Source organism: Euwallacea fornicatus, unplaced genomic scaffold, assembly GCF_040115645.1.
Source record: "Euwallacea fornicatus isolate EFF26 unplaced genomic scaffold, ASM4011564v1 scaffold_54, whole genome shotgun sequence".
NCBI lineage: Eukaryota > Metazoa > Arthropoda > Insecta > Coleoptera > Curculionidae > Euwallacea > Euwallacea fornicatus.
In genome coordinates this window covers 952,508-977,146 of record NW_027096022.1, presented here as the reverse complement: position 1 = coordinate 977,146, position 24,639 = coordinate 952,508, and the positions used below count along the sequence as shown (strand labels likewise).

Below are 24,639 nucleotides of genomic sequence, written 5' to 3'. Positions count from 1 at the left end.
AGAACAATCACACATTTTGAGTGTTTGAGCAGATAAAGTGCTATTTTTCTTGGAAATTCAACAAGATGCAATCATGATGTGTTTTGTCATCTTAAAGATCTCGTCGAGCTGATTAATTTGACATTCTGTTTAGGACATTTGGTCGTCATTTGTCGAAGTTATCGAGATTCAAAATTTGAAAAGTCACAAAGTTTGTGGGTTTGAGCAGATAAAGTGCTATTTTTCTTGGAAATTCAACAAGATGCAATTATGATGTGTTTTGTCATCTTAAAGATCTCGTCGAGCTGATTAATTTGACATTCTGTTTAAGACATTTGGTCGTCATTTGTCGAAGTTATCGAGATTCAAAATTTGAAAAGTCACAAAGTTTGTGGGTTTGAGCAGATAAAGTGCTATTTTTCTTGGAAATTCAACAAGATGCAATCATGATGTGTTTTGTCATCTTAAAGATCTCGTCGAGCTGATTAATTTGACATTCTGTTTAAGACATTTGGTCGTCATTTGTCGAAGTTATTGAGCTTCGAATTTAGAACAATCACACATTTTGAGTGTTTGAGCACATAAAGCATTATTTTTTTGGAAATTCAACAAGATGCAATTATGATGTGTTTAGTCATCTTAAAGATCTCGTCGAGCTGAATAATTTGACACTCTGTTTAAAACATTTGGTCGTCATTTGTCGAAGTTATCGAACTTCAAATTTAGAACAATCACACATTTTGAGTGTTTGAGCACATAAAGCATTATTTTTTTTGGAAATTCAACAAGATGCAATTATGATGTGTTTTGTCATCTTAAAGATCTGGTCGAGCTGATTAATTTGACACTCTGTGTTTAGAATCCCAGGGGTTCTATTAGATTCGAAACTCCCGCGCCCCGGCATCAACCTGACATACGTCGGTTCCGGCGCTGCTAGCGCCGGAAGGTGGGAGCGGAAAATAATAGAACTTCTGGAGAAAAGGGGGAATACCCTAGAATATATAATCAAGACACGTTTTAGCAGCTCGGTGTTAGTTCTTAAGCTGGTTTGAAAAAGAATAAATGTGCTACAACTAAAATACCCCGCGGGGCTTGTTAATAGCCAAAAACCATAGAAGAATACAGTCCACTCGCCAACATTTGGTCCATATCGAGCTGGATGTCACTGGATGAAAAAGATGACACGTTTTTTCTACCACCCGATCGAAATCCACATCGATCTTGTTGTGTCTACCTCCCAAGCAAGTCAGTAGTATTGCGATATTGCTGAATCCAAGGATTGGAGCATCCCGAGAAACAAGGAAATCTTGTTCGGAGTAGTTGAACCACAGGACGTAACGTAAGAATAGATTAGAACTTGAGTAGTGTGGCTGCGGTCGCGTGAAAAGAGAGGAAAAACAAAGAATACTCCTTTATCCTCAACCCCAATAATTCGAGCCAGTTTTAATATTGAACTGCACCTCCTAATCTATAAATCCGACACACTAAGTGTCATATCCCAAGACATAGGATCATTTCGATTTAATATCGCAAAAAATTGATTTTGATAACCCTCATTAATGTTTATGTCTTTTGTTTCATAGGGTATTTTGTATAATCGATCCCAACGTATCGAATTAAAATAATCGATACGCCATCATCCCACGTCGATACTCCAATTCAAGTCGATATCGAATTTTCGGCACCCCAAAAATCGATATTTAAAAATCGATTTACAACAAAAATCAAGTTTTAATTTTGAAATCCTTTTTTGAATTTCGTTCAATTGCCTTTGTTTACATTTTATATTTGATTGCATCGCCGCAATGGAAGATAGCATGGCAAAATTAGTGCGCAAGCGCGCTTCTGCCAAGGCGCGTATTACGACTTTCAGGAACTATGTTAAGAGTCTTGAAGAAGCCAAAGAGAATAACGAGTTGACCGAACTAGACATTGCTGAGTTAGATCAACGCATTCATAGAATCGAAGAAGCCCTTTCAGATTTTAACATTGCTCAGAGTTCCATAGAGGAGCTGGCTAATGGGGAAGACTTAGAAAACATATTCAAAGAACGGGACGCCGTAGAATCCCGTTTCTATAAGGCATCCGCAGCCGCGCACTGTCTCATCGACAGATGCGTCAAAAAACCATTAAACGAAAGCGCTCCTTCGATTCATGGCACTGAGCATAGCTCTGTTCGCGAAGCAAAAGGCAAGGTCAAGGTTCCGAGTCTGCAGCTCCCCAAGTTTGATGGGTCCTATGACAAATGGGCCATGTTCCATGACCATTTCGAAAAGGTTATCCATTTGAATGACTCCGTCGACGCGATCGAAAAGTTCCGATATCTCAGTATGTCTTTGATCGGAGAAGCCGCGACGGCCATTGCAGGATTAGACATATCCGCGAAAAATTATGAGGAGGCTTGGGATTTGCTCAAAAGGCAATACGAGGACAAGCCTTTCATGATCCACAAGCATGTTGAGGGAATTTTAGACTTCCCAAAAATTGTAAAATGTAATCATCCTGCTTTGAACTCCCTTTATCGAAATGTAAGCGGTCATTTGCGTGCTTTAAAGGCTCTCGGTCAACCAGTCGAAACTTGGAATAGCCTTCTTATCGAAATCGTTCTTCGAAAACTCGATTCATTAACCAAGGCAGAGTGGGAAAAGGAGCGTGTCGACTCAAACGACCCACCCGAGAATGACGACTTGCTCGATTTCCTCCAAAAGCAATGCAAACTTCTAGCCCGCAAAGCTGCGGACTCGGAGAAACCCGCGCAGGTAAATGTTCATGGCTTATCCTCGGGCAAGCCATCGTCCAAAAGGACAACATTTTCTCATGCTGCCGCGCAAGGTTCGGTGTGTCCCCTGTGCAAAGAACATCACTTACTATATGTGTGTCCAGCGCTTTTGCAAATGCCCGTCCCCGCTCGCATCGATAAAATGAAAGAGTTACATCGATGTTTAAATTGTTTCCGTCCTGGGCATTCTTCCTATGAATGCAAATCCTCATATAAGTGCAAAAAGTGCAAAAAATCCCATAACACATTGCTTCATCTCCCCAAGATCGCCTCCGCGGAGCGTGATAATCCAAGAGCTGAAGCGCCTGCCCAAACAGCTCTCCCTGTGAGCGTCAATCTTTGCCGAACTGATTCTAGTATCACTCGTATCTTGCCAACCGCGGTCGTCCAGGTGCAATCCCCTTCAGGTTCCTTCCAAGATTGCGTAGCCTTATTGGATTCCGGTTCGCAGTCGAATTTTCTGTCAAAAGTCGCGTGTGAGAAATTACAATTGCCCGTGACCCCCACTAATATTCGGGTCATCGGTATAAATCAATGCAAGTCCAATGTCTCCGAAACAACCCAAGCTTGCATTCAGTCCAAGCACACCAGCTTCAAGTCAAGGTTGACATTCTTTGTGTCCGAAAGGATCACTAGCAATATCCCAGCCGAACCCATAGATCTGAAAGGTTTTGACCTCCCCAAAAACATTCGACTTGCCGATCCCAACTTTCAGAAACCCAAACCAATTGATATGATTATCGGCGTTGATTTGTTTTGGGACCTATTTTGCAAGGAACTCCAAAAATATCCGTACTTGCATAAAACAAAATTGGGTTATGTTATCTCCGGAAGGTTTCCATCCATAAATCCAGTAGGGAATTCTACCCTTTGCAACCTCGCTACAATTTCCAACCCCAGGGACACCAACTTGAATCTTGTTCTAAAAAACTTTTGGGAAATTGAGGAATGTCCACAATTCCTAGCCCTTTCCAGCGAAGAGCGTGCGTGCGAAAAAATATTTTCGGAAACCATCCGAAAGGATGAAAATGGTCGGTTCATTGTTACAATCCCGTTCAAAGGGTCTCTAGATTCCCTAGGAGAATCCTTTGAACAAGCCGAACGACGATTTTTCGCCATGGAAAGAAAATTCGCACGCAATCCCGCGTTAAAGGACATGTACGTCAAATTCATGCAAGACTATCTCAATTTTGGTCACATGACCAAAGTGGTCGATGAAGTTCAACCTCCGAAGCACGTTTACTATTTGCCTCATCATGGGGTCCTGAAAAAGGACAGCATGACTACCAAGCTCCGCGTAGTCTTTGATGGATCCGCGGTTACATCTACTGGCATTTCTATTAATGATGTACACATGACTGGGCCAACGATTCAGCCAGAACTATTTTCCACAATGCTGAGGTTCAGAATTTACCCCTATGTGGTAGGAGCTGATGTTTCCATGATGTATCGACAGATCCTCGTTGAACCCCAGCAGCGTTCGCTCCAAAGAATTCTTTGGAGAGCGGATCCAACCCAGCCAGTTGAAAGGTATGAGTTAAGTACAGTAACGTATGGGCTAGCCTCGAGTTCGTTCCTTGCGATTCGCTGCCTTTTTCAGGTAGCTGATGAAGTTCAGGAATCGCACCCGGAAGCTGCTGAAGCTATTCGAACCTCCTTTTACGTCGATGATTTTCTATATGGAGCCAATTCAATCCCTAAGGCCGTCCAAATTTGCGCAGACGTGTCTCAAATCCTATCCTCAGTTGGTTTTCCGCTTCGAAAATGGATTTCGAATGATCCGCGGATCATCGAACAATCAACGATCTTTGATGCCGAGCTACCTTGCCATACCATTGATCTGAGCGCAAACAAGACCGTGAAAACTCTAGGCTTATCGTGGAATAGCCAAGATGATAATTTAACTTACAACTTGGCAGAGCAGCCCGCTGTCAAGGAGTACACTAAACGCGCGATGCTTTCAATCATCGCTAAAATCTTTGATCCGCTCGGCATTCTGGGTCCGTGTACCGTCAATGCAAAGACCCTGCTTCAGCAATTGTGGCGAAAAGAGATCGACTGGGACGAAAAGTTGCCTCCAGATGTATCAGTTCCGTGGCATACCTTTATTCAGGAGGTACCTGAAATTAATCGTATTGCAGTCCCTCGATTCGTCAGCAGCGTCGACTCCCCCGTGTTCGAAATTCACGCATTTTCCGACGCGAGTGAAAAGGCGTATGGAGCCGCAATCTATATCCGTTCTATCAATATTCAAGGGGCCTTTGTCTCTCGCTTGCTTTGCGCAAAATCCAGGGTGGCTCCAGTAAGCTCCCTCACGATTCCAAGATTAGAGCTCTGCGCAGCTCAGCTCTCTGCAAGATTGATGAATGCAGTCGTCAAGTCCATCAACCTCCCAATCACCGGTAAGTTTTACTGGTGTGATCCCACTATTGTCCTTGCTTGGATAAGGTTTGAGCCCTCGAGTCTTAAGACTTTCGTCCGCCATCGAGTTGCAGAGATACAGTCTCTGTCGTCCCCAGCGGAATGGCACCATGTGGTGTCTCAAGAGAATCCCGCCGATTTGCTATCGCGAGGTGTGAGTCCCCGCGCATTAAAGGACTCGACTCAGTGGTGGACGGGACCATCCTGGCTAGCCTCTCCCAATCTCAAATTCTCAAAAGCAGGTCGGCCCAATTCCAGCGAATTGGAGATGAAGGTCCCCCAAACCGTCTCAGTATCAGTGCAAGAGCACTCTGCTATTATACCCTTTGAGCGTTTTTCATCCCTTCCCAGGTTGAGACGTGTCATGGCTTATGTCTGGCGGTTTATCAATCACACAAGATACGCGAAAAACGTGGGTGCGTCGATGTTTCCTAGCATCGAGGAAACATACGAAGCCATGCATCACTTGATTCGAGTCACTCAGGCTCAATGTTTTCAAAGGGAAATCGAGGTCCTGTCCAAAAACCAGCGTATGCCTTCTAAGAGCCCTTTGAGTAACCTCAATCCCTTTATGGACCCAAGGGGAGTACTCCGAGTCGGCGGGAGATTGGAAAACTCCGATTTTGATTTTGATAAGCGCCATCCCCAGATTCTTCCAGCTAAACACCCTCTCACCCAGTTGATTTTCATCGAAGAGCACAAGCGCCTCCTTCATGCGGGTCCGCAAACGCTTTTAGCAAATATTCGCGAAAAATACTGGGCGTTAGGTGGTAGAAATCTTGCTAGAAAAGTTGTACGTAATTGCGTGCCGTGCTTCAAAGCAAATCCCAAGTCAGTGCCCCCTCTAATGGGGCACTTGCCCTACGATCGAGTCACCCCAAATGCTGCCTTTTCCATCACCGGCGTTGATTACGCCGGCCCCTTCAATATAAAGGACCGGAAGGGCCGTGGGTGCGGCACCTCAAAATGCTATGTGGCAATATTCATATGCTTCGCTAGCAGAGCCATCCATCTCGAATTGGTGTCCGATTTAACTACCGAGTCGTTCATAATGTCCTTAAGGCGTTTTGCCTCCCGATGGGGCATGCCTAGCGTGATAAGGTCCGATAATGGTACCAACTTTGTGGGTGCAAACTCGGAGCTTCGGGAACTCGGGCAGTTCCTTGAAAACGAAGAGTCTCACTTGACCTGCGCCTTGGCGAAAGCGCAATTCAACTGGAAATTCATTCCAGCTTACTCCCCCCATTTCGGTGGCCTCTGGGAGGCAGGTGTGAAATCAGCAAAATACCACTTGAAAAGAGTAGCGGGTAATGCTTTATTAACTTTTGAAGAATTGTACACTCTATTGGCTCAAATAACTGCCATCCTGAATTCCCGCCCCCTCACTCCTCTTTCCGTTGACTCTCTCGATTTACCGCCACTGACACCCTCTCATCTTCTGATCGGGCGGTCACTTACGGCCGTTCCAGACCCGAGCCTCCTCCATCTGCCAGAAGGACGTCTCTCCCGTCACCAGCGGATCCAACAGATCCAGCAAAATTTCTGGACCCGCTGGTCTAAAGAATACATCTCCGAACTTCAGGGTCGAGTCAAATGGAGGCGGGAAGGACACAATGTTCGCGAAGGCACCTTAGTTTTGATCAAAGAGGATCATTCACCACCCATGCAGTGGCAGCTGGGTATCATATCCGAACTGCACCCAGGCAAAGATGGCGTCGTACGGGTAGTCACGCTGCGCACCAAAAAGGGGACGATCCGACGTGCAGTGGCGCGCCTATGCCCGTTCCCCTCTCAGGCCGAAGAGGATTCGTGAAGCCTCTCCCCAATTTATCCAAATATTCTTAGAATGCCCTACGCGCCTTTGTCTTTAATTTAAATGTTAAAAATTTGTAGGTATCTTAAGTCTAGTTTAAGTTATTTGTTTGATTTTAGTCGAATTACGTGGTTTCCTTTGGTTGAAAGCCATCCTTTCAACGGGCGGGAGTATGTTTAGAATCCCAGGGGTTCTATTAGATTCGAAACTCCCGCGCCCCGGCATCAACCTGACATACGTCGGTTCCGGCGCTGCTAGCGCCGGAAGGTGGGAGCGGAAAATAATAGAACTTCTGGAGAAAAGGGGGAATACCCTAGAATATATAATCAAGACACGTTTTAGCAGCTCGGTGTTAGTTCTTAAGCTGGTTTGAAAAAGAATAAATGTGCTACAACTAAAATACCCCGCGGGGCTTGTTAATAGCCAAAAACCATAGAAGAATACAGTCCACTCGCCAACACTCTGTTTAAAACATTTGGTCGTCATTTGTCGAAGTTATTGAGCTTCGAATTTAGAACAATAACACATTTTGAGTGTTTGAGCACATAAAGCATTATTTTTTTTGGAAATTCAACAAGATGCAATTATGATGTGTTTAGTCATCTTAAAGATCTCGTCGAGCTGAATAATTTGACACTCTGTTTAAAACATTTGGTCGTCATTTGTCGAAGTTATTGAGCTTCGAATTTAGAACAATAACACATTTTGAGTGTTTGAGCACATAAAGCATTATTTTTTTGGAAATTCAACAAGATGCAATTATGATGTGTTTAGTCATCTTAAAGATCTCGTCGAGCTGATTAATTTGACACTCTGTTTAAAACATTTGGTCGTCATTTGTCGAAGTTATTGAGCTTCGAATTTAGAACAATCACACATTTTGAGTGTTTGAGCACATAAAGCATTATTTTTTTGGAAATTCAACAAGATGCAATTATGATGTGTTTAGTCATCTTAAAGATCTCGTCGAGCTGATTAATTTGACACTCTGTTTAAGACATTTGGTCGTCATTTGTCGAAGTTATCGAGATTCATAATTTGAAAAGTCTCAAAGTTGTGTGTTTGAGCAGATAAAGTGCTATTTTTCTTGGAAATTCAACAAGATGCAATCATGATGTGTTTTGTCATCTTAAAGATCTGGTTGAGCTGATTAATTTGACACTCTGTTTAAGACATTTGGTCGTCATTTGTCGAAGTTATCGAGATTCATAATTTGAAAAGTCTCAAAGTTTGTGGGTTTGAGCACATAAAGCATTATTTTTTTGGAAATTCAACAAGATGCAATTATGATGTGTTTAGTCATCTTAAAGATCTCGTCGAGCTGATTAATTTGACACTCTGTTTAAAACATTTGGTCGTCATTTGTCGAAGTTATCGAGATTCATAATTTGAAAAGTCTCAAAAGTTGTGTGTTTGAGCAGATAAAGTGCTATTTTTCTTGGAAATTCAACAAGATGCAATCATGATGTGTTTTGTCATCTTAAAGATCTCGTCGAGCTGATTAATTTGACATTCTGTTTAAGACATTTGGTCGTCATTTGTCGAAGTTATCGAGATTCATAATTTGAAAAGTCTCAAAAGTTGTGTGTTTGAGCAGATAAAGTGCTATTTTTCTTGGAAATTCAACAAGATGCAATCATGATGTGTTTTGTAATCTTAAAGATCTTGTCGAGCTGATTAATTTGACACTCTGTTTAAGATATTTGGTCGTCATTTGTCGAAGTTATCGAGATTCATAATTTGAAAAGTCTCAAAAGTTGTGTGTTTGAGCAGATAAAGTGCTATTTTTCTTGGAAATTCAACAAGATGCAATCATGATGTGTTTTGTCATCTTAAAGATCTCGTCGAGCTGATTAATTTGACATTCTGTTTAAGACATTTGGTCGTCATTTGTCGAAGTTATCGAGATTCAAAATTTGAAAAGTCACAAAGTTTGTGGGTTTGAGCAGATAAAGTGCTATTTTTCTTGGAAATTCAACAAGATGCAATTATGATGTGTTTTGTCATCTTAAAGATCTCGTCGAGCTGATTAATTTGACATTCTGTTTAAGACATTTGGTCGTCATTTGTCGAAGTTATCGAGATTCAAAATTTGAAAAGTCACAAAGTTTGTGGGTTTGAGCAGATAAAGTGCTATTTTTCTTGGAAATTCAACAAGATGCAATCATGATGTGTTTTGTCATCTTAAAGATCTCGTCGAGCTGATTAATTTGACATTCTGTTTAAGACATTTGGTCGTCATTTGTCGAAGTTATCGAGATTCAAAATTTGAAAAGTCACAAAGTTTGTGGGTTTGAGCAGATAAAGTGCTATTTTTCTTGGAAATTCAACAAGATGCAATCATGATGTGTTTTGTCATCTTAAAGATCTCGTCGAGCTGATTAATTTGACATTCTGTTTAAGACATTTGGTCGTCATTTGTCGAAGTTATCGAGATTCAAAATTTGAAAAGTCACAAAGTTTGTGGGTTTGAGCACATAAAGCATTATTTTTTTGGAAATTCAACAAGATGCAATTATGATGTGTTTAGTCATCTTAAAGATCTCGTCGAGCTGATTAATTTGACACTCTGTTTAAAACATTTGGTCGTCATTTGTCGAAGTTATTGAGCTTCGAATTTAGAACAATCACACATTTTGAGTGTTTGAGCACATAAAGCATTATTTTTTTGGAAATTCAACAAGATGCAATTATGATGTGTTTAGTCATCTTAAAGATCTCGTCGAGCTGATTAATTTGACCCTCTGTTTAAGACATTTGGTCGTCATTTGTCGAAGTTATCGAGATTCATAATTTGAAAAGTCTCAAAAGTTGTGTGTTTGAGCAGATAAAGTGCTATTTTTCTTGGAAATTCAACAAGATGCAATCATGATGTGTTTTGTCATCTTAAAGATCTCGTCGAGCTGATTAATTTGACATTCTGTTTAAGACATTTGGTCGTCATTTGTCGAAGTTATCGAGATTCAAAATTTGAAAAGTCTCAAAAGTTGTGTGTTTGAGCAGATAAAGTGCTATTTTTCTTGGAAATTCAACAAGATGCAATCATGATGTGTTTTGTAATCTTAAAGATCTTGTCGAGCTGATTAATTTGACACTATGTTTAAGACATTTGGTCGTCATTTGTCGAAGTTATCGAGATTCATAATTTTAAAAGTCTCAAAAGTTGTGTGTTTGAGCAGATAAAGTGCTATTTTTCTTGGAAATTCAACAAGATGCAATCATGATGTGTTTTGTCATCTTAAAGATCTCGTCGAGCTGATTAATTTGACATTCTGTTTAAGACATTTGGTCGTCATTTGTCGAAGTTATCGAGATTCAAAATTTGAAAAGTCTCAAAAGTTGTGTGTTTGAGCAGATAAAGTGCTATTTTTCTTGGAAATTCAACAAGATGCAATCATGATGTGTTTTGTCATCTTAAAGATCTCGTCGAGCTGATTAATTTGACATTCTGTTTAAGACATTTGGTCGTCATTTGTCGAAGTTATTGAGCTTCGAATTTAGAACAATCACACATTTTGAGTGTTTGAGCACATAAAGCATTATTTTTTTGGAAATTCAACAAGATGCAATTATGATGTGTTTAGTCATCTTAAAGATCTCGTCGAGCTGATTAATTTGACACTCTGTTTAAGACATTTGGTCGTCATTTGTCGAAGTTATCGAGATTCATAATTTGAAAAGTCTCAAAGTTGTGTGTTTGAGCAGATAAAGTGCTATTTTTCTTGGAAATTCAACAAGATGCAATCATGATGTGTTTTGTCATCTTAAAGATCTGGTTGAGCTGATTAATTTGACACTCTGTTTAAGACATTTGGTCGTCATTTGTCGAAGTTATCGAGATTCATAATTTGAAAAGTCTCAAAAGTTGTGTGTTTGAGCAGATAAAGTGCTATTTTTCTTGGAAATTCAACAAGATGCAATCATGATGTGTTTTGTAATCTTAAAGATCTTGTCGAGCTGATTAATTTGACACTCTGTTTAAGATATTTGGTCGTCATTTGTCGAAGTTATCGAGATTCATAATTTGAAAAGTCTCAAAAGTTGTGTGTTTGAGCAGATAAAGTGCTATTTTTCTTGGAAATTCAACAAGATGCAATCATGATGTGTTTTGTCATCTTAAAGATCTCGTCGAGCTGATTAATTTGACATTCTGTTTAAGACATTTGGTCGTCATTTGTCGAAGTTATCGAGATTCAAAATTTGAAAAGTCACAAAGTTTGTGGGTTTGAGCAGATAAAGTGCTATTTTTCTTGGAAATTCAACAAGATGCAATTATGATGTGTTTTGTCATCTTAAAGATCTCGTCGAGCTGATTAATTTGACATTCTGTTTAAGACATTTGGTCGTCATTTGTCGAAGTTATCGAGATTCAAAATTTGAAAAGTCACAAAGTTTGTGGGTTTGAGCAGATAAAGTGCTATTTTTCTTGGAAATTCAACAAGATGCAATCATGATGTGTTTTGTCATCTTAAAGATCTCGTCGAGCTGATTAATTTGACATTCTGTTTAAGACATTTGGTCGTCATTTGTCGAAGTTATCGAGATTCAAAATTTGAAAAGTCACAAAGTTTGTGGGTTTGAGCAGATAAAGTGCTATTTTTCTTGGAAATTCAACAAGATGCAATCATGATGTGTTTTGTCATCTTAAAGATCTCGTCGAGCTGATTAATTTGACATTCTGTTTAAGACATTTGGTCGTCATTTGTCGAAGTTATCGAGATTCAAAATTTGAAAAGTCTCAAAAGTTGTGTGTTTGAGCAGATAAAGTGCTATTTTTCTTGGAAATTCAACAAGATGCAATCATGATGTGTTTTGTCATCTTAAAGATCTCGTCGAGCTGATTAATTTGACATTCTGTTTAAGACATTTGGTCGTCATTTGTCGAAGTTATCGAGATTCAAAATTTGAAAAGTCACAAAGTTTGTGGGTTTGAGCAGATAAAGTGCTATTTTTCTTGGAAATTCAACAAGATGCAATCATGATGTGTTTTGTCATCTTAAAGATCTCGTCGAGCTGATTAATTTGACATTCTGTTTAAGACATTTGGTCGTCATTTGTCGAAGTTATCGAGATTCAAAATTTGAAAAGTCACAAAGTTTGTGGGTTTGAGCACATAAAGCATTATTTTTTTGGAAATTCAACAAGATGCAATTATGATGTGTTTAGTCATCTTAAAGATCTCGTCGAGCTGATTAATTTGACACTCTGTTTAAAACATTTGGTCGTCATTTGTCGAAGTTATTGAGCTTCGAATTTAGAACAATCACACATTTTGAGTGTTTGAGCACATAAAGCATTATTTTTTTGGAAATTCAACAAGATGCAATTATGATGTGTTTAGTCATCTTAAAGATCTCGTCGAGCTGATTAATTTGACCCTCTGTTTAAGACATTTGGTCGTCATTTGTCGAAGTTATCGAGATTCATAATTTGAAAAGTCTCAAAAGTTGTGTGTTTGAGCAGATAAAGTGCTATTTTTCTTGGAAATTCAACAAGATGCAATCATGATGTGTTTTGTCATCTTAAAGATCTCGTCGAGCTGATTAATTTGACATTCTGTTTAAGACATTTGGTCGTCATTTGTCGAAGTTATCGAGATTCAAAATTTGAAAAGTCTCAAAAGTTGTGTGTTTGAGCAGATAAAGTGCTATTTTTCTTGGAAATTCAACAAGATGCAATCATGATGTGTTTTGTCATCTTAAAGATCTCGTCGAGCTGATTAATTTGACATTCTGTTTAAGACATTTGGTCGTCATTTGTCGAAGTTATTGAGCTTCGAATTTAGAACAATCACACATTTTGAGTGTTTGAGCACATAAAGCATTATTTTTTTGGAAATTCAACAAGATGCAATTATGATGTGTTTAGTCATCTTAAAGATCTCGTCGAGCTGATTAATTTGACACTCTGTTTAAAACATTTGGTCGTCATTTGTCGAAGTTATCGAACTTCAAATTTAGAACAATCACACATTTTGAGTGTTTGAGCACATAAAGCATTATTTTTTTGGAAATTCAACAAGATGCAATTATGATGTGTTTTGTCATCTTAAAGATCTGGTCGAGCTGATTAATTTGACACTCTGTTTAAAACATTTGGTCGTCATTTGTCGAAGTTATTGAGCTTCGAATTTAGAACAATAACACATTTTGAGTGTTTGAGCACATAAAGCATTATTTTTCTTGGAAATTCAACAAGATGCAATGATGATGTGTTTTGTCATCTTAAAGATCTCGTCGAGCTGATTAATTTGACATTCTGTTTAAGACATTTGGTCGTCATTTGTCGAAGTTATCGAGATTCAAAATTTGAAAAGTCACAAAGTTTGTGGGTTTGAGCACATAAAGCATTATTTTTTTGGAAATTCAACAAGATGCAATTATGATGTGTTTAGTCATCTTAAAGATCTCGTCGAGCTGATTAATTTGACACTCTGTTTAAAACATTTGGTCGTCATTTGTCGAAGTTATTGAGCTTCGAATTTAGAACAATCACACATTTTGAGTGTTTGAGCACATAAAGCATTATTTTTTTGGAAATTCAACAAGATGCAATTATGATGTGTTTAGTCATCTTAAAGATCTCGTCGAGCTGATTAATTTGACACTCTGTTTAAGACATTTGGTCGTCATTTGTCGAAGTTATCGAGATTCATAATTTGAAAAGTCTCAAAGTTGTGTGTTTGAGCAGATAAAGTGCTATTTTTCTTGGAAATTCAACAAGATGCAATCATGATGTGTTTTGTCATCTTAAAGATCTGGTTGAGCTGATTAATTTGACACTCTGTTTAAGACATTTGGTCGTCATTTGTCGAAGTTATCGAGATTCATAATTTGAAAAGTCTCAAAAGTTGTGTGTTTGAGCAGATAAAGTGCTATTTTTCTGGGAAATTCAACAAGATGCAATCATGATGTGTTTTGTAATCTTAAAGATCTTGTCGAGCTGATTAATTTGACACTCTGTTTAAGATATTTGGTCGTCATTTGTCGAAGTTATCGAGATTCATAATTTGAAAAGTCTCAAAAGTTGTGTGTTTGAGCAGATAAAGTGCTATTTTTCTTGGAAATTCAACAAGATGCAATCATGATGTGTTTTGTCATCTTAAAGATCTCGTCGAGCTGATTAATTTGACATTCTGTTTAAGACATTTGGTCGTCATTTGTCGAAGTTATCGAGATTCAAAATTTGAAAAGTCACAAAGTTTGTGGGTTTGAGCAGATAAAGTGCTATTTTTCTTGGAAATTCAACAAGATGCAATCATGATGTGTTGTGTCATCTTAAAGATCTCGTCGAGCTGATTAATTTGACATTCTGTTTAAGACATTTGGTCGTCATTTGTCGAAGTTATCGAGATTCAAAATTTGAAAAGTCACAAAGTTTGTGGGTTTGAGCAGATAAAGTGCTATTTTTCTTGGAAATTCAACAAGATGCAATCATGATGTGTTTTGTCATCTTAAAGATCTCGTCGAGCTGATTAATTTGACATTCTGTTTAAGACATTTGGTCGTCATTTGTCGAAGTTATCGAGATTCAAAATTTGAAAAGTCACAAAGTTTGTGGGTTTGAGCACATAAAGCATTATTTTTTTGGAAATTCAACAAGATGCAATTATGATGTGTTTAGTCATCTTAAAGATCTCGTCGAGCTGATTAATTTGACACTCTGTTTAAAACATTTGGTCGTCATTTGTCGAAGTTATTGAGCTTCGAATTTAGAACAATCACACATTTTGAGTGTTTGAGCACATAAAGCATTATTTTTTTGGAAATTCAACAAGATGCAATTATGATGTGTTTAGTCATCTTAAAGATCTCGTCGAGCTGATTAATTTGACCCTCTGTTTAAGACATTTGGTCGTCATTTGTCGAAGTTATCGAGATTCATAATTTGAAAAGTCTCAATAGTTGTGTGTTTGAGCAGATAAAGTGCTATTTTTCTTGGAAATTCAACAAGATGCAATCATGATGTGTTTTGTCATCTTAAAGATCTCGTCGAGCTGATTAATTTGACATTCTGTTTAAGACATTTGGTCGTCATTTGTCGAAGTTATCGAGATTCAAAATTTGAAAAGTCACAAAGTTTGTGGGTTTGAGCAGATAAAGTGCTATTTTTCTTGGAAATTCAACAAGATGCAATTATGATGTGTTTTGTCATCTTAAAGATCTCGTCGAGCTGATTAATTTGACATTCTGTTTAAGACATTTGGTCGTCATTTGTCGAAGTTATCGAGATTCAAAATTTGAAAAGTCACAAAGTTTGTGGGTTTGAGCAGATAAAGTGCTATTTTTCTTGGAAATTCAACAAGATGCAATCATGATGTGTTTTGTCATCTTAAAGATCTCGTCGAGCTGATTAATTTGACATTCTGTTTAAGACATTTGGTCGTCATTTGTCGAAGTTATCGAGATTCAAAATTTGAAAAGTCACAAAGTTTGTGGGTTTGAGCAGATAAAGTGCTATTTTTCTTGGAAATTCAACAAGATGCAATCATGATGTGTTTTGTCATCTTAAAGATCTCGTCGAGCTGATTAATTTGACATTCTGTTTAAGACATTTGGTCGTCATTTGTCGAAGTTATCGAGATTCAAAATTTGAAAAGTCACAAAGTTTGTGGGTTTGAGCACATAAAGCATTATTTTTTTGGAAATTCAACAAGATGCAATTATGATGTGTTTAGTCATCTTAAAGATCTCGTCGAGCTGATTAATTTGACACTCTGTTTAAAACATTTGGTCGTCATTTGTCGAAGTTATTGAGCTTCGAATTTAGAACAATCACACATTTTGAGTGTTTGAGCACATAAAGCATTATTTTTTTGGAAATTCAACAAGATGCAATTATGATGTGTTTAGTCATCTTAAAGATCTCGTCGAGCTGATTAATTTGACCCTCTGTTTAAGACATTTGGTCGTCATTTGTCGAAGTTATCGAGATTCATAATTTGAAAAGTCTCAAAAGTTGTGTGTTTGAGCAGATAAAGTGCTATTTTTCTTGGAAATTCAACAAGATGCAATCATGATGTGTTTTGTCATCTTAAAGATCTCGTCGAGCTGATTAATTTGACATTCTGTTTAAGACATTTGGTCGTCATTTGTCGAAGTTATCGAGATTCAAAATTTGAAAAGTCTCAAAAGTTGTGTGTTTGAGCAGATAAAGTGCTATTTTTCTTGGAAATTCAACAAGATGCAATCATGATGTGTTTTGTAATCTTAAAGATCTTGTCGAGCTGATTAATTTGACACTATGTTTAAGACATTTGGTCGTCATTTGTCGAAGTTATCGAGATTCATAATTTTAAAAGTCTCAAAAGTTGTGTGTTTGAGCAGATAAAGTGCTATTTTTCTTGGAAATTCAACAAGATGCAATCATGATGTGTTTTGTCATCTTAAAGATCTCGTCGAGCTGATTAATTTGACATTCTGTTTAAGACATTTGGTCGTCATTTGTCGAAGTTATTGAGCTTCGAATTTAGAACAATCACACATTTTGAGTGTTTGAGCACATAAAGCATTATTTTTTTGGAAATTCAACAAGATGCAATTATGATGTGTTTAGTCATCTTAAAGATCTCGTCGAGCTGATTAATTTGACACTCTGTTTAAAACATTTGGTCGTCATTTGTCGAAGTTATCGAACTTCAAATTTAGAACAATCACACATTTTGAGTGTTTGAGCACATAAAGCATTATTTTTTTGGAAATTCAACAAGATGCAATTATGATGTGTTTTGTCATCTTAAAGATCTGGTCGAGCTGATTAATTTGACACTCTGTTTAAAACATTTGGTCGTCATTTGTCGAAGTTATTGAGCTTCGAATTTAGAACAATAACACATTTTGAGTGTTTGAGCACATAAAGCATTATTTTTCTTGGAAATTCAACAAGATGCAATGATGATGTGTTTTGTCATCTTAAAGATCTCGTCGAGCTGATTAATTTGACATTCTGTTTAAGACATTTGGTCGTCATTTGTCGAAGTTATCGAGATTCAAAATTTGAAAAGTCACAAAGTTTGTGGGTTTGAGCACATAAAGCATTATTTTTTTGGAAATTCAACAAGATGCAATTATGATGTGTTTAGTCATCTTAAAGATCTCGTCGAGCTGATTAATTTGACACTCTGTTTAAAACATTTGGTCGTCATTTGTCGAAGTTATTGAGCTTCGAATTTAGAACAATCACACATTTTGAGTGTTTGAGCACATAAAGCATTATTTTTTTGGAAATTCAACAAGATGCAATTATGATGTGTTTAGTCATCTTAAAGATCTCGTCGAGCTGATTAATTTGACACTCTGTTTAAGACATTTGGTCGTCATTTGTCGAAGTTATCGAGATTCATAATTTGAAAAGTCTCAAAGTTGTGTGTTTGAGCAGATAAAGTGCTATTTTTCTTGGAAATTCAACAAGATGCAATCATGATGTGTTTTGTCATCTTAAAGATCTGGTTGAGCTGATTAATTTGACACTCTGTTTAAGACATTTGGTCGTCATTTGTCGAAGTTATCGAGATTCATAATTTGAAAAGTCTCAAAAGTTGTGTGTTTGAGCAGATAAAGTGCTATTTTTCTGGGAAATTCAACAAGATGCAATCATGATGTGTTTTGTAATCTTAAAGATCTTGTCGAGCTGATTAATTTGACACTCTGTTTAAGATATTTGGTCGTCATTTGTCGAAGTTATCGAGATTCATAATTTGAAAAGTCTCAAAAGTTGTGTGTTTGAGCAGATAAAGTGCTATTTTTCTTGGAAATTCAACAAGATGCAATCATGATGTGTTTTGTCATCTTAAAGATCTCGTCGAGCTGATTAATTTGACATTCTGTTTAAGACATTTGGTCGTCATTTGTCGAAGTTATCGAGATTCAAAATTTGAAAAGTCACAAAGTTTGTGGGTTTGAGCAGATAAAGTGCTATTTTTCTTGGAAATTCAACAAGATGCAATCATGATGTGTTTTGTCATCTTAAAGATCTCGTCGAGCTGATTAATTTGACATTCTGTTTAAGACATTTGGTCGTCATTTGTCGAAGTTATCGAGATTCAAAATTTGAAAAGTCACAAAGTTTGTGGGTTTGAGCAGATAAAGTGCTATTTTTCTTGGAAATTCAACAAGATGCAATCATGATGTGTTTTGTCATCTTAAAGATCTCGTCGAGCTGATTAATTTGACATTCTGTTTAAGACATTTGGTCGTCATTTGTCGAAGTTATCGAGATTCAAAATTTGAAAAGTCACAAAGTTTGTGGGTTTGAGCACATAAAGCATTATTTTTTTGGAAATTCAACAAGATGCAATTATGATGTGTTTAGTCATCTTAAAGATCTCGTCGAGCTGATTAATTTGACACTCTGTTTAAAACATTTGGTCGTCATTTGTCGAAGTTATTGAGCTTCGAATTTAGAACAATCACACATTTTGAGTGTTTGAGCACATAAAGCATTATTTTTTTGGAAATTCAACAAGATGCAATTATGATGTGTTTAGTCATCTTAAAGATCTCGTCGAGCTGATTAATTTGACCCTCTGTTTAAGACATTTGGTCGTCATTTGTCGAAGTTATCGAGATTCATAATTTGAAAAGTCTCAAAAGTTGTGTGTTTGAGCAGATAAAGTGCTATTTTTCTTGGAAATTCAACAAGATGCAATCATGATGTGTTTTGTCATCTTAAAGATCTCGTCGAGCTGATTAATTTGACATTCTGTTTAAGACATTTGGTCGTCATTTGTCGAAGTTATCGAGATTCAAAATTTGAAAAGTCTCAAAAGTTGTGTGTTTGAGCAGATAAAGTGCTATTTTTCTTGGAAATTCAACAAGATGCAATCATGATGTGTTTTGTAATCTTAAAGATCTTGTCGAGCTGATTAATTTGACACTATGTTTAAGACATTTGGTCGTCATTTGTCGAAGTTATCGAGATTCATAATTTTAAAAGTCTCAAAAGTTGTGTGTTTGAGCAGATAAAGTGCTATTTTTCTTGGAAATTCAACAAGATGCAATCATGATGTGTTTTGTCATCTTAAAGATCTCGTCGAGCTGATTAATTTGACATTCTGTTTAAGACATTTGGTCGTCATTTGTCGAAGTTATCGAGATTCAAAATTTGAAAAGTCTCAAAAGTTGTGTGTTTGAGCAGATAAAGTGCTATTTTTCTTGGAAATTCAACAAGATGCAATCATGATGTGTTTTGTCATCTTAAAGATCTCGTCGAGCTGATTAATTTGACATTCTGTTTAAGACATTTGGTCGTCATTTGTCGAAGTTATTGAGCTTCGAATTTAGAACAATCACACATTTTGAGTGTTTGAGCACATAAAGCATTATTTTTTTGGAAATTCAACAAGATGCAATTATGATGTGTTTAGTCATCTTAAAGATCTCGTCGAGCTGATTAATTTGACACTCTGTTTAAAACATTTGGTCGTCATTTGTCGAAGTTATCGAACTTCAAATTTAGAACAATCACACATTTTGAGTGTTTGAGCACATAAAGCATTATTTTTTTGGAAATTCAACAAGATGCAATTATGATGTGTTTTGTCATCTTAAAGATCTGGTCGAGCTGATTAATTTGACACTCTGTTTAAAACATTTGGTCGTCATTTGTCGAAGTTATTGAGCTTCGAATTTAGAACAATAACACATTTTGAGTGTTTGAGCACATAAAGCATTATTTTTTTGGAAATTCAACAAGATGCAATTATGATGTGTTTAGTCATCTTAAAGATCTCGTCGAGCTGATTAATTTGACCCTCTGTTTAAGACATTTGGTCGTCATTTGTCGAAGTTATCGAGATTCATAATTTGAAAAGTCTCAAAAGTTGTGTGTTTGAGCAGATAAAGTGCTATTTTTCTTGGAAATTCAACAAGATGCAATCATGATGTGTTTTGTCATCTTAAAGATCTGGTTGAGCTGATTAATTTGACACTCTGTTTAAGACATTTGGTCGTCATTTGTCGAAGTTATCGAGATTCATAATTTGAAATGTCTCAAAAGTTGTGTGTTTGAGCAGATAAAGTGCTATTTTTCTTGGAAATTCAACAAGATGCAATCATGATGTGTTTTGTAATCTTAAAGATCTTGTCGAGCTGATTAATTTGACACTCTGTTTAAGATATTTGGTCGTCATTTGTCGAAGTTATCGAGATTCATAATTTGAAAAGTCTCAAAAGTTGTGTGTTTGAGCAGATAAAGTGCTATTTTTCTTGGAAATTCAACAAGATGCAATCATGATGTGTTTTGTCATCTTAAAGATCTCGTCGAGCTGATTAATTTGACATTCTGTTTAAGACATTTGGTCGTCATTTGTCGAAGTTATCGAGATTCAAAATTTGAAAAGTCACAAAGTTTGTGGGTTTGAGCAGATAAAGTGCTATTTTTCTTGGAAATTCAACAAGATGCAATTATGATGTGTTTTGTAATCTTAAAGACCTTGTCGAGCTGATTAATTTGACACTCTGTTTAAGATATTTGGTCGTCATTTGTCGAAGTTATCGAGATTCATAATTTGAAAAGTCTCAAAAGTTGTGTGTTTGAGCAGATAAAGTGCTATTTTTCTTGGAAATTCAACAAGATGCAATCATGATGTGTTTTGTCATCTTAAAGATCTCGTCGAGCTGATTAATTTGACATTCTGTTTAAGACATTTGGTCGTCATTTGTCGAAGTTATCGAGATTCAAAATTTGAAAAGTCACAAAGTTTGTGGGTTTGAGCAGATAAAGTGCTATTTTTCTTGGAAATTCAACAAGATGCAATTATGATGTGTTTTGTCATCTTAAAGATCTCGTCGAGCTGATTAATTTGACATTCTGTTTAAGACATTTGGTCGTCATTTGTCGAAGTTATCGAGATTCAAAATTTGAAAAGTCACAAAAGTTGTGTGTTTGAGCAGATAAAGTGCTATTTTTCTTGGAAATTCAACAAGATGCAATCATGATGTGTTTTGTCATCTTAAAGATCTCGTCGAGCTGATTAATTTGACATTCTGTTTAAGACATTTGGTCGTCATTTGTCGAAGTTATTGAGCTTCGAATTTAGAACAATCACACATTTTGAGTGTTTGAGCACATAAAGCATTATTTTTTTGGAAATTCAACAAGATGCAATTATGATGTGTTTAGTCATCTTAAAGATCTCGTCGAGCTGATTAATTTGACACTCTGTTTAAAACATTTGGTCGTCATTTGTCGAAGTTATCGAACTTCAAATTTAGAACAATCACACATTTTGAGTGTTTGAGCACATAAAGCATTATTTTTTTGGAAATTCAACAAGATGCAATTATGATGTGTTTTGTCATCTTAAAGATCTGGTCGAGCTGATTAATTTGACACTCTGTTTAAAACATTTGGTCGTCATTTGTCGAAGTTATCGAACTTCAAATTTAGAACAATCACACATTTTGAGTGTTTGAGCACATAAAGCATTATTTTTTTGGAAATTCAACAAGATGCAATTATGATGTGTTTTGTCATCTTAAAGATCTGGTCGAGCTGATTAATTTGACACTCTGTTTAAAACATTTGGTCGTCATTTGTCGAAGTTATTGAGCTTCGAATTTAGAACAATAACACATTTTGAGTGTTTGAGCACATAAAGCATTATTTTTTTGGAAATTCAACAAGATGCAATTATGATGTGTTTAGTCATCTTAAAGATCTCGTCGAGCTGATTAATTTGACACTCTGTTTAAAACATTTGGTCGTCATTTGTCGAAGTTATTGAGCTTCGAATTTAGAACAATCACACATTTTGAGTGTTTGAGCACATAAAGCATTATTTTTTTGGAAATTCAACAAGATGCAATTATGATGTGTTTAGTCATCTTAAAGATCTCGTCGAGCTGATTAATTTGACACTCTGTTTAAGACATTTGGTCGTCATTTGTCGAAGTTATCGAGATTCATAATTTGAAAAGTCTCAAAAGTTGTGTGTTTGAGCAGATAAAGTGCTATTTTTCGTGGAAATTCAACAAGATGCAATCATGATGTGTTTTGTCATCTTAAAGATCTGGTTGAGCTGATTAATTTGACACTCTGTTTAAGACATTTGGTCGTCATTTGTCGAAGTTATCGAGATTCATAATTTGAAAAGTCTCAAAAGTTGTGTGTTTGAGCAGATAAAGTGCTATTTTTCTTGGAAATTCAACAAGATGCAATCATGATGTGTTTTGTCATCTTAAAGATCTCGTCGAGCTGATTAATTTGACATTCTGTTTAAGACATTTGGTCGTCATTTGTCGAAGTTATCGAGATTCAAAATTTGAAAAGTCACAAAGTTTGTGGGTTTGAGCAGATAAAGTGCTATTTTTCTTGGAAATTCAACAAGATGCAATTATGATGTGTTTTGTCATCTTAAAGATCTCGTCGAGCTGATTAATTTGACATTCTGTTTAAGACATTTGGTCGTCATTTGTCGAAGTTATCGAGATTCAAAATTTGAAAAGTCACAAAAGTTGTGTGTTTAAGCAGATAAAGTGCTATTTTTCTTGGAAATTCAACAAGATGCAATTATGATGTGTTTTGTCATCGTAAAGATCTGGTTGAGCTGATTAATTTGACACTCTGTTTAAGACATTTGGTCGCCATTTGTCGAAGTTATCGAGATTCATAATTTGAAAAGTCACAAAGTTGGTGGGTTTGAGCAGATAAAGTGCTATTTTTCTTGGAAATTCAACAAGATGCAATTATGATGTGTTTTGTAATCTTAAAGATCTTGTCGAGCTGATTAATTTGACACTCTGTTTAAGACATTTGGTCGTCATTTGTCGAAGTTATCGAGATTCATAATTTGAAAAGTCTCAAAAGTTGTGTGTTTGAGCAGATAAAGTGCTATTTTTCTTGGAAATTCAACTAGATGCAATCATGATGTGTTTTGCCATCTTAAAGATCTCGTCGAGTTGATTAATTTGACATTCTGTTTAAGACATTTGGTCGTCATTTGTCGAAGTTATCGAGCTTCAAATTTAGAACAATCACACATTTTGAGTGTTTGAGCACATAAAGTACTATTTTTCTTGGAAATTCAACAAGATGCAATCATGATGTGTTTAGTCATCTTAAAGATCTCGTCGAGCTGATTAATTTGACACTCTGTTTAAGACATTTGGTCGTCATTTGTCGAAGTTATCGAGATTCATAATTTGAAAAGTCTCAAAAGTTGTGTGTTTGAGCAGATAAAGTGCTATTTTTCTTGGAAATTCTACAAGATGCAATCATGATGTGTTTTGTCATCTTAAAGATCTGGTTGAGCTGATTAATTTGACACTCTGTTTAAGACATTTGGTCGTCATTTGTCGAAGTTATCGAGATTCATAATTTGAAATGTCTCAAAAGTTGTGTGTTTGAGCAGATAAAGTGCTATTTTTCTTGGAAATTCAACAAGATGCAATCATGATGTGTTTTGTAATCTTAAAGATCTTGTCGAGCTGATTAATTTGACACTCTGTTTAAGATATTTGGTCGTCATTTGTCGAAGTTATCGAGATTCATAATTTGAAAAGTCTCAAAAGTTGTGTGTTTGAGCAGATAAAGTGCTATTTTTCTTGGAAATTCAACAAGATGCAATCATGATGTGTTTTGTCATCTTAAAGATCTCGTCGAGCTGATTAATTTGACATTCTGTTTAAGACATTTGGTCGTCATTTGTCGAAGTTATCGAGATTCAAAATTTGAAAAGTCACAAAGTTTGTGGGTTTGAGCAGATAAAGTGCTATTTTTCTTGGAAATTCAACAAGATGCAATTATGATGTGTTTTGTAATCTTAAAGACCTTGTCGAGCTGATTAATTTGACACTCTGTTTAAGATATTTGGTCGTCATTTGTCGAAGTTATCGAGATTCATAATTTGAAAAGTCTCAAAAGTTGTGTGTTTGAGCAGATAAAGTGCTATTTTTCTTGGAAATTCAACAAGATGCAATCATGATGTGTTTTGTCATCTTAAAGATCTCGTCGAGCTGATTAATTTGACATTCTGTTTAAGACATTTGGTCGTCATTTGTCGAAGTTATCGAGATTCAAAATTTGAAAAGTCACAAAGTTTGTGGGTTTGAGCAGATAAAGTGCTATTTTTCTTGGAAATTCAACAAGATGCAATTATGATGTGTTTTGTCATCTTAAAGATCTCGTCGAGCTGATTAATTTGACATTCTGTTTAAGACATTTGGTCGTCATTTGTCGAAGTTATCGAGATTCAAAATTTGAAAAGTCACAAAAGTTGTGTGTTTAAGCAGATAAAGTGCTATTTTTCTTGGAAATTCAACAAGATGCAATCATGATGTGTTTTGTCATCTTAAAGATCTCGTCGAGCTGATTAATTTGACATTCTGTTTAAGACATTTGGTCGTCATTTGTCGAAGTTATCGAGATTCAAAATTTGAAAAGTCACAAAGTTTGTGGGTTTGAGCAGATAAAGTGCTATTTTTCTTGGAAATTCAACAAGATGCAATTATGATGTGTTTTGTCATCTTAAAGATCTCGTCGAGCTGATTAATTTGACATTCTGTTTAAGACATTTGGTCGTCATTTGTCGAAGTTATCGAGATTCAAAATTTGAAAAGTCACAAAAGTTGTGTGTTTAAGCAGATAAAGTGCTATTTTTCTTGGAAATTCAACAAGATGCAATCATGATGTGTTTTGTCATCTTAAA

General features: G+C 36.3%; 1 protein-coding gene across 1 annotated transcript; it reads left to right on the top strand.

Moving 5' to 3' along the window:
* Positions 1 to 1,784: 1,784 nt before the first annotated feature.
* LOC136349757 (uncharacterized) lies at positions 1,785 to 6,992 on the top strand. The gene has a single exon (XM_066301482.1). The coding sequence runs from the start codon at positions 1,785 to 1,787 to the stop codon at positions 6,990 to 6,992; it is 5,208 nt and encodes a 1,735-aa protein (XP_066157579.1).
* The last annotated feature ends 17,647 nt before the right edge of the window (positions 6,993 to 24,639 follow it).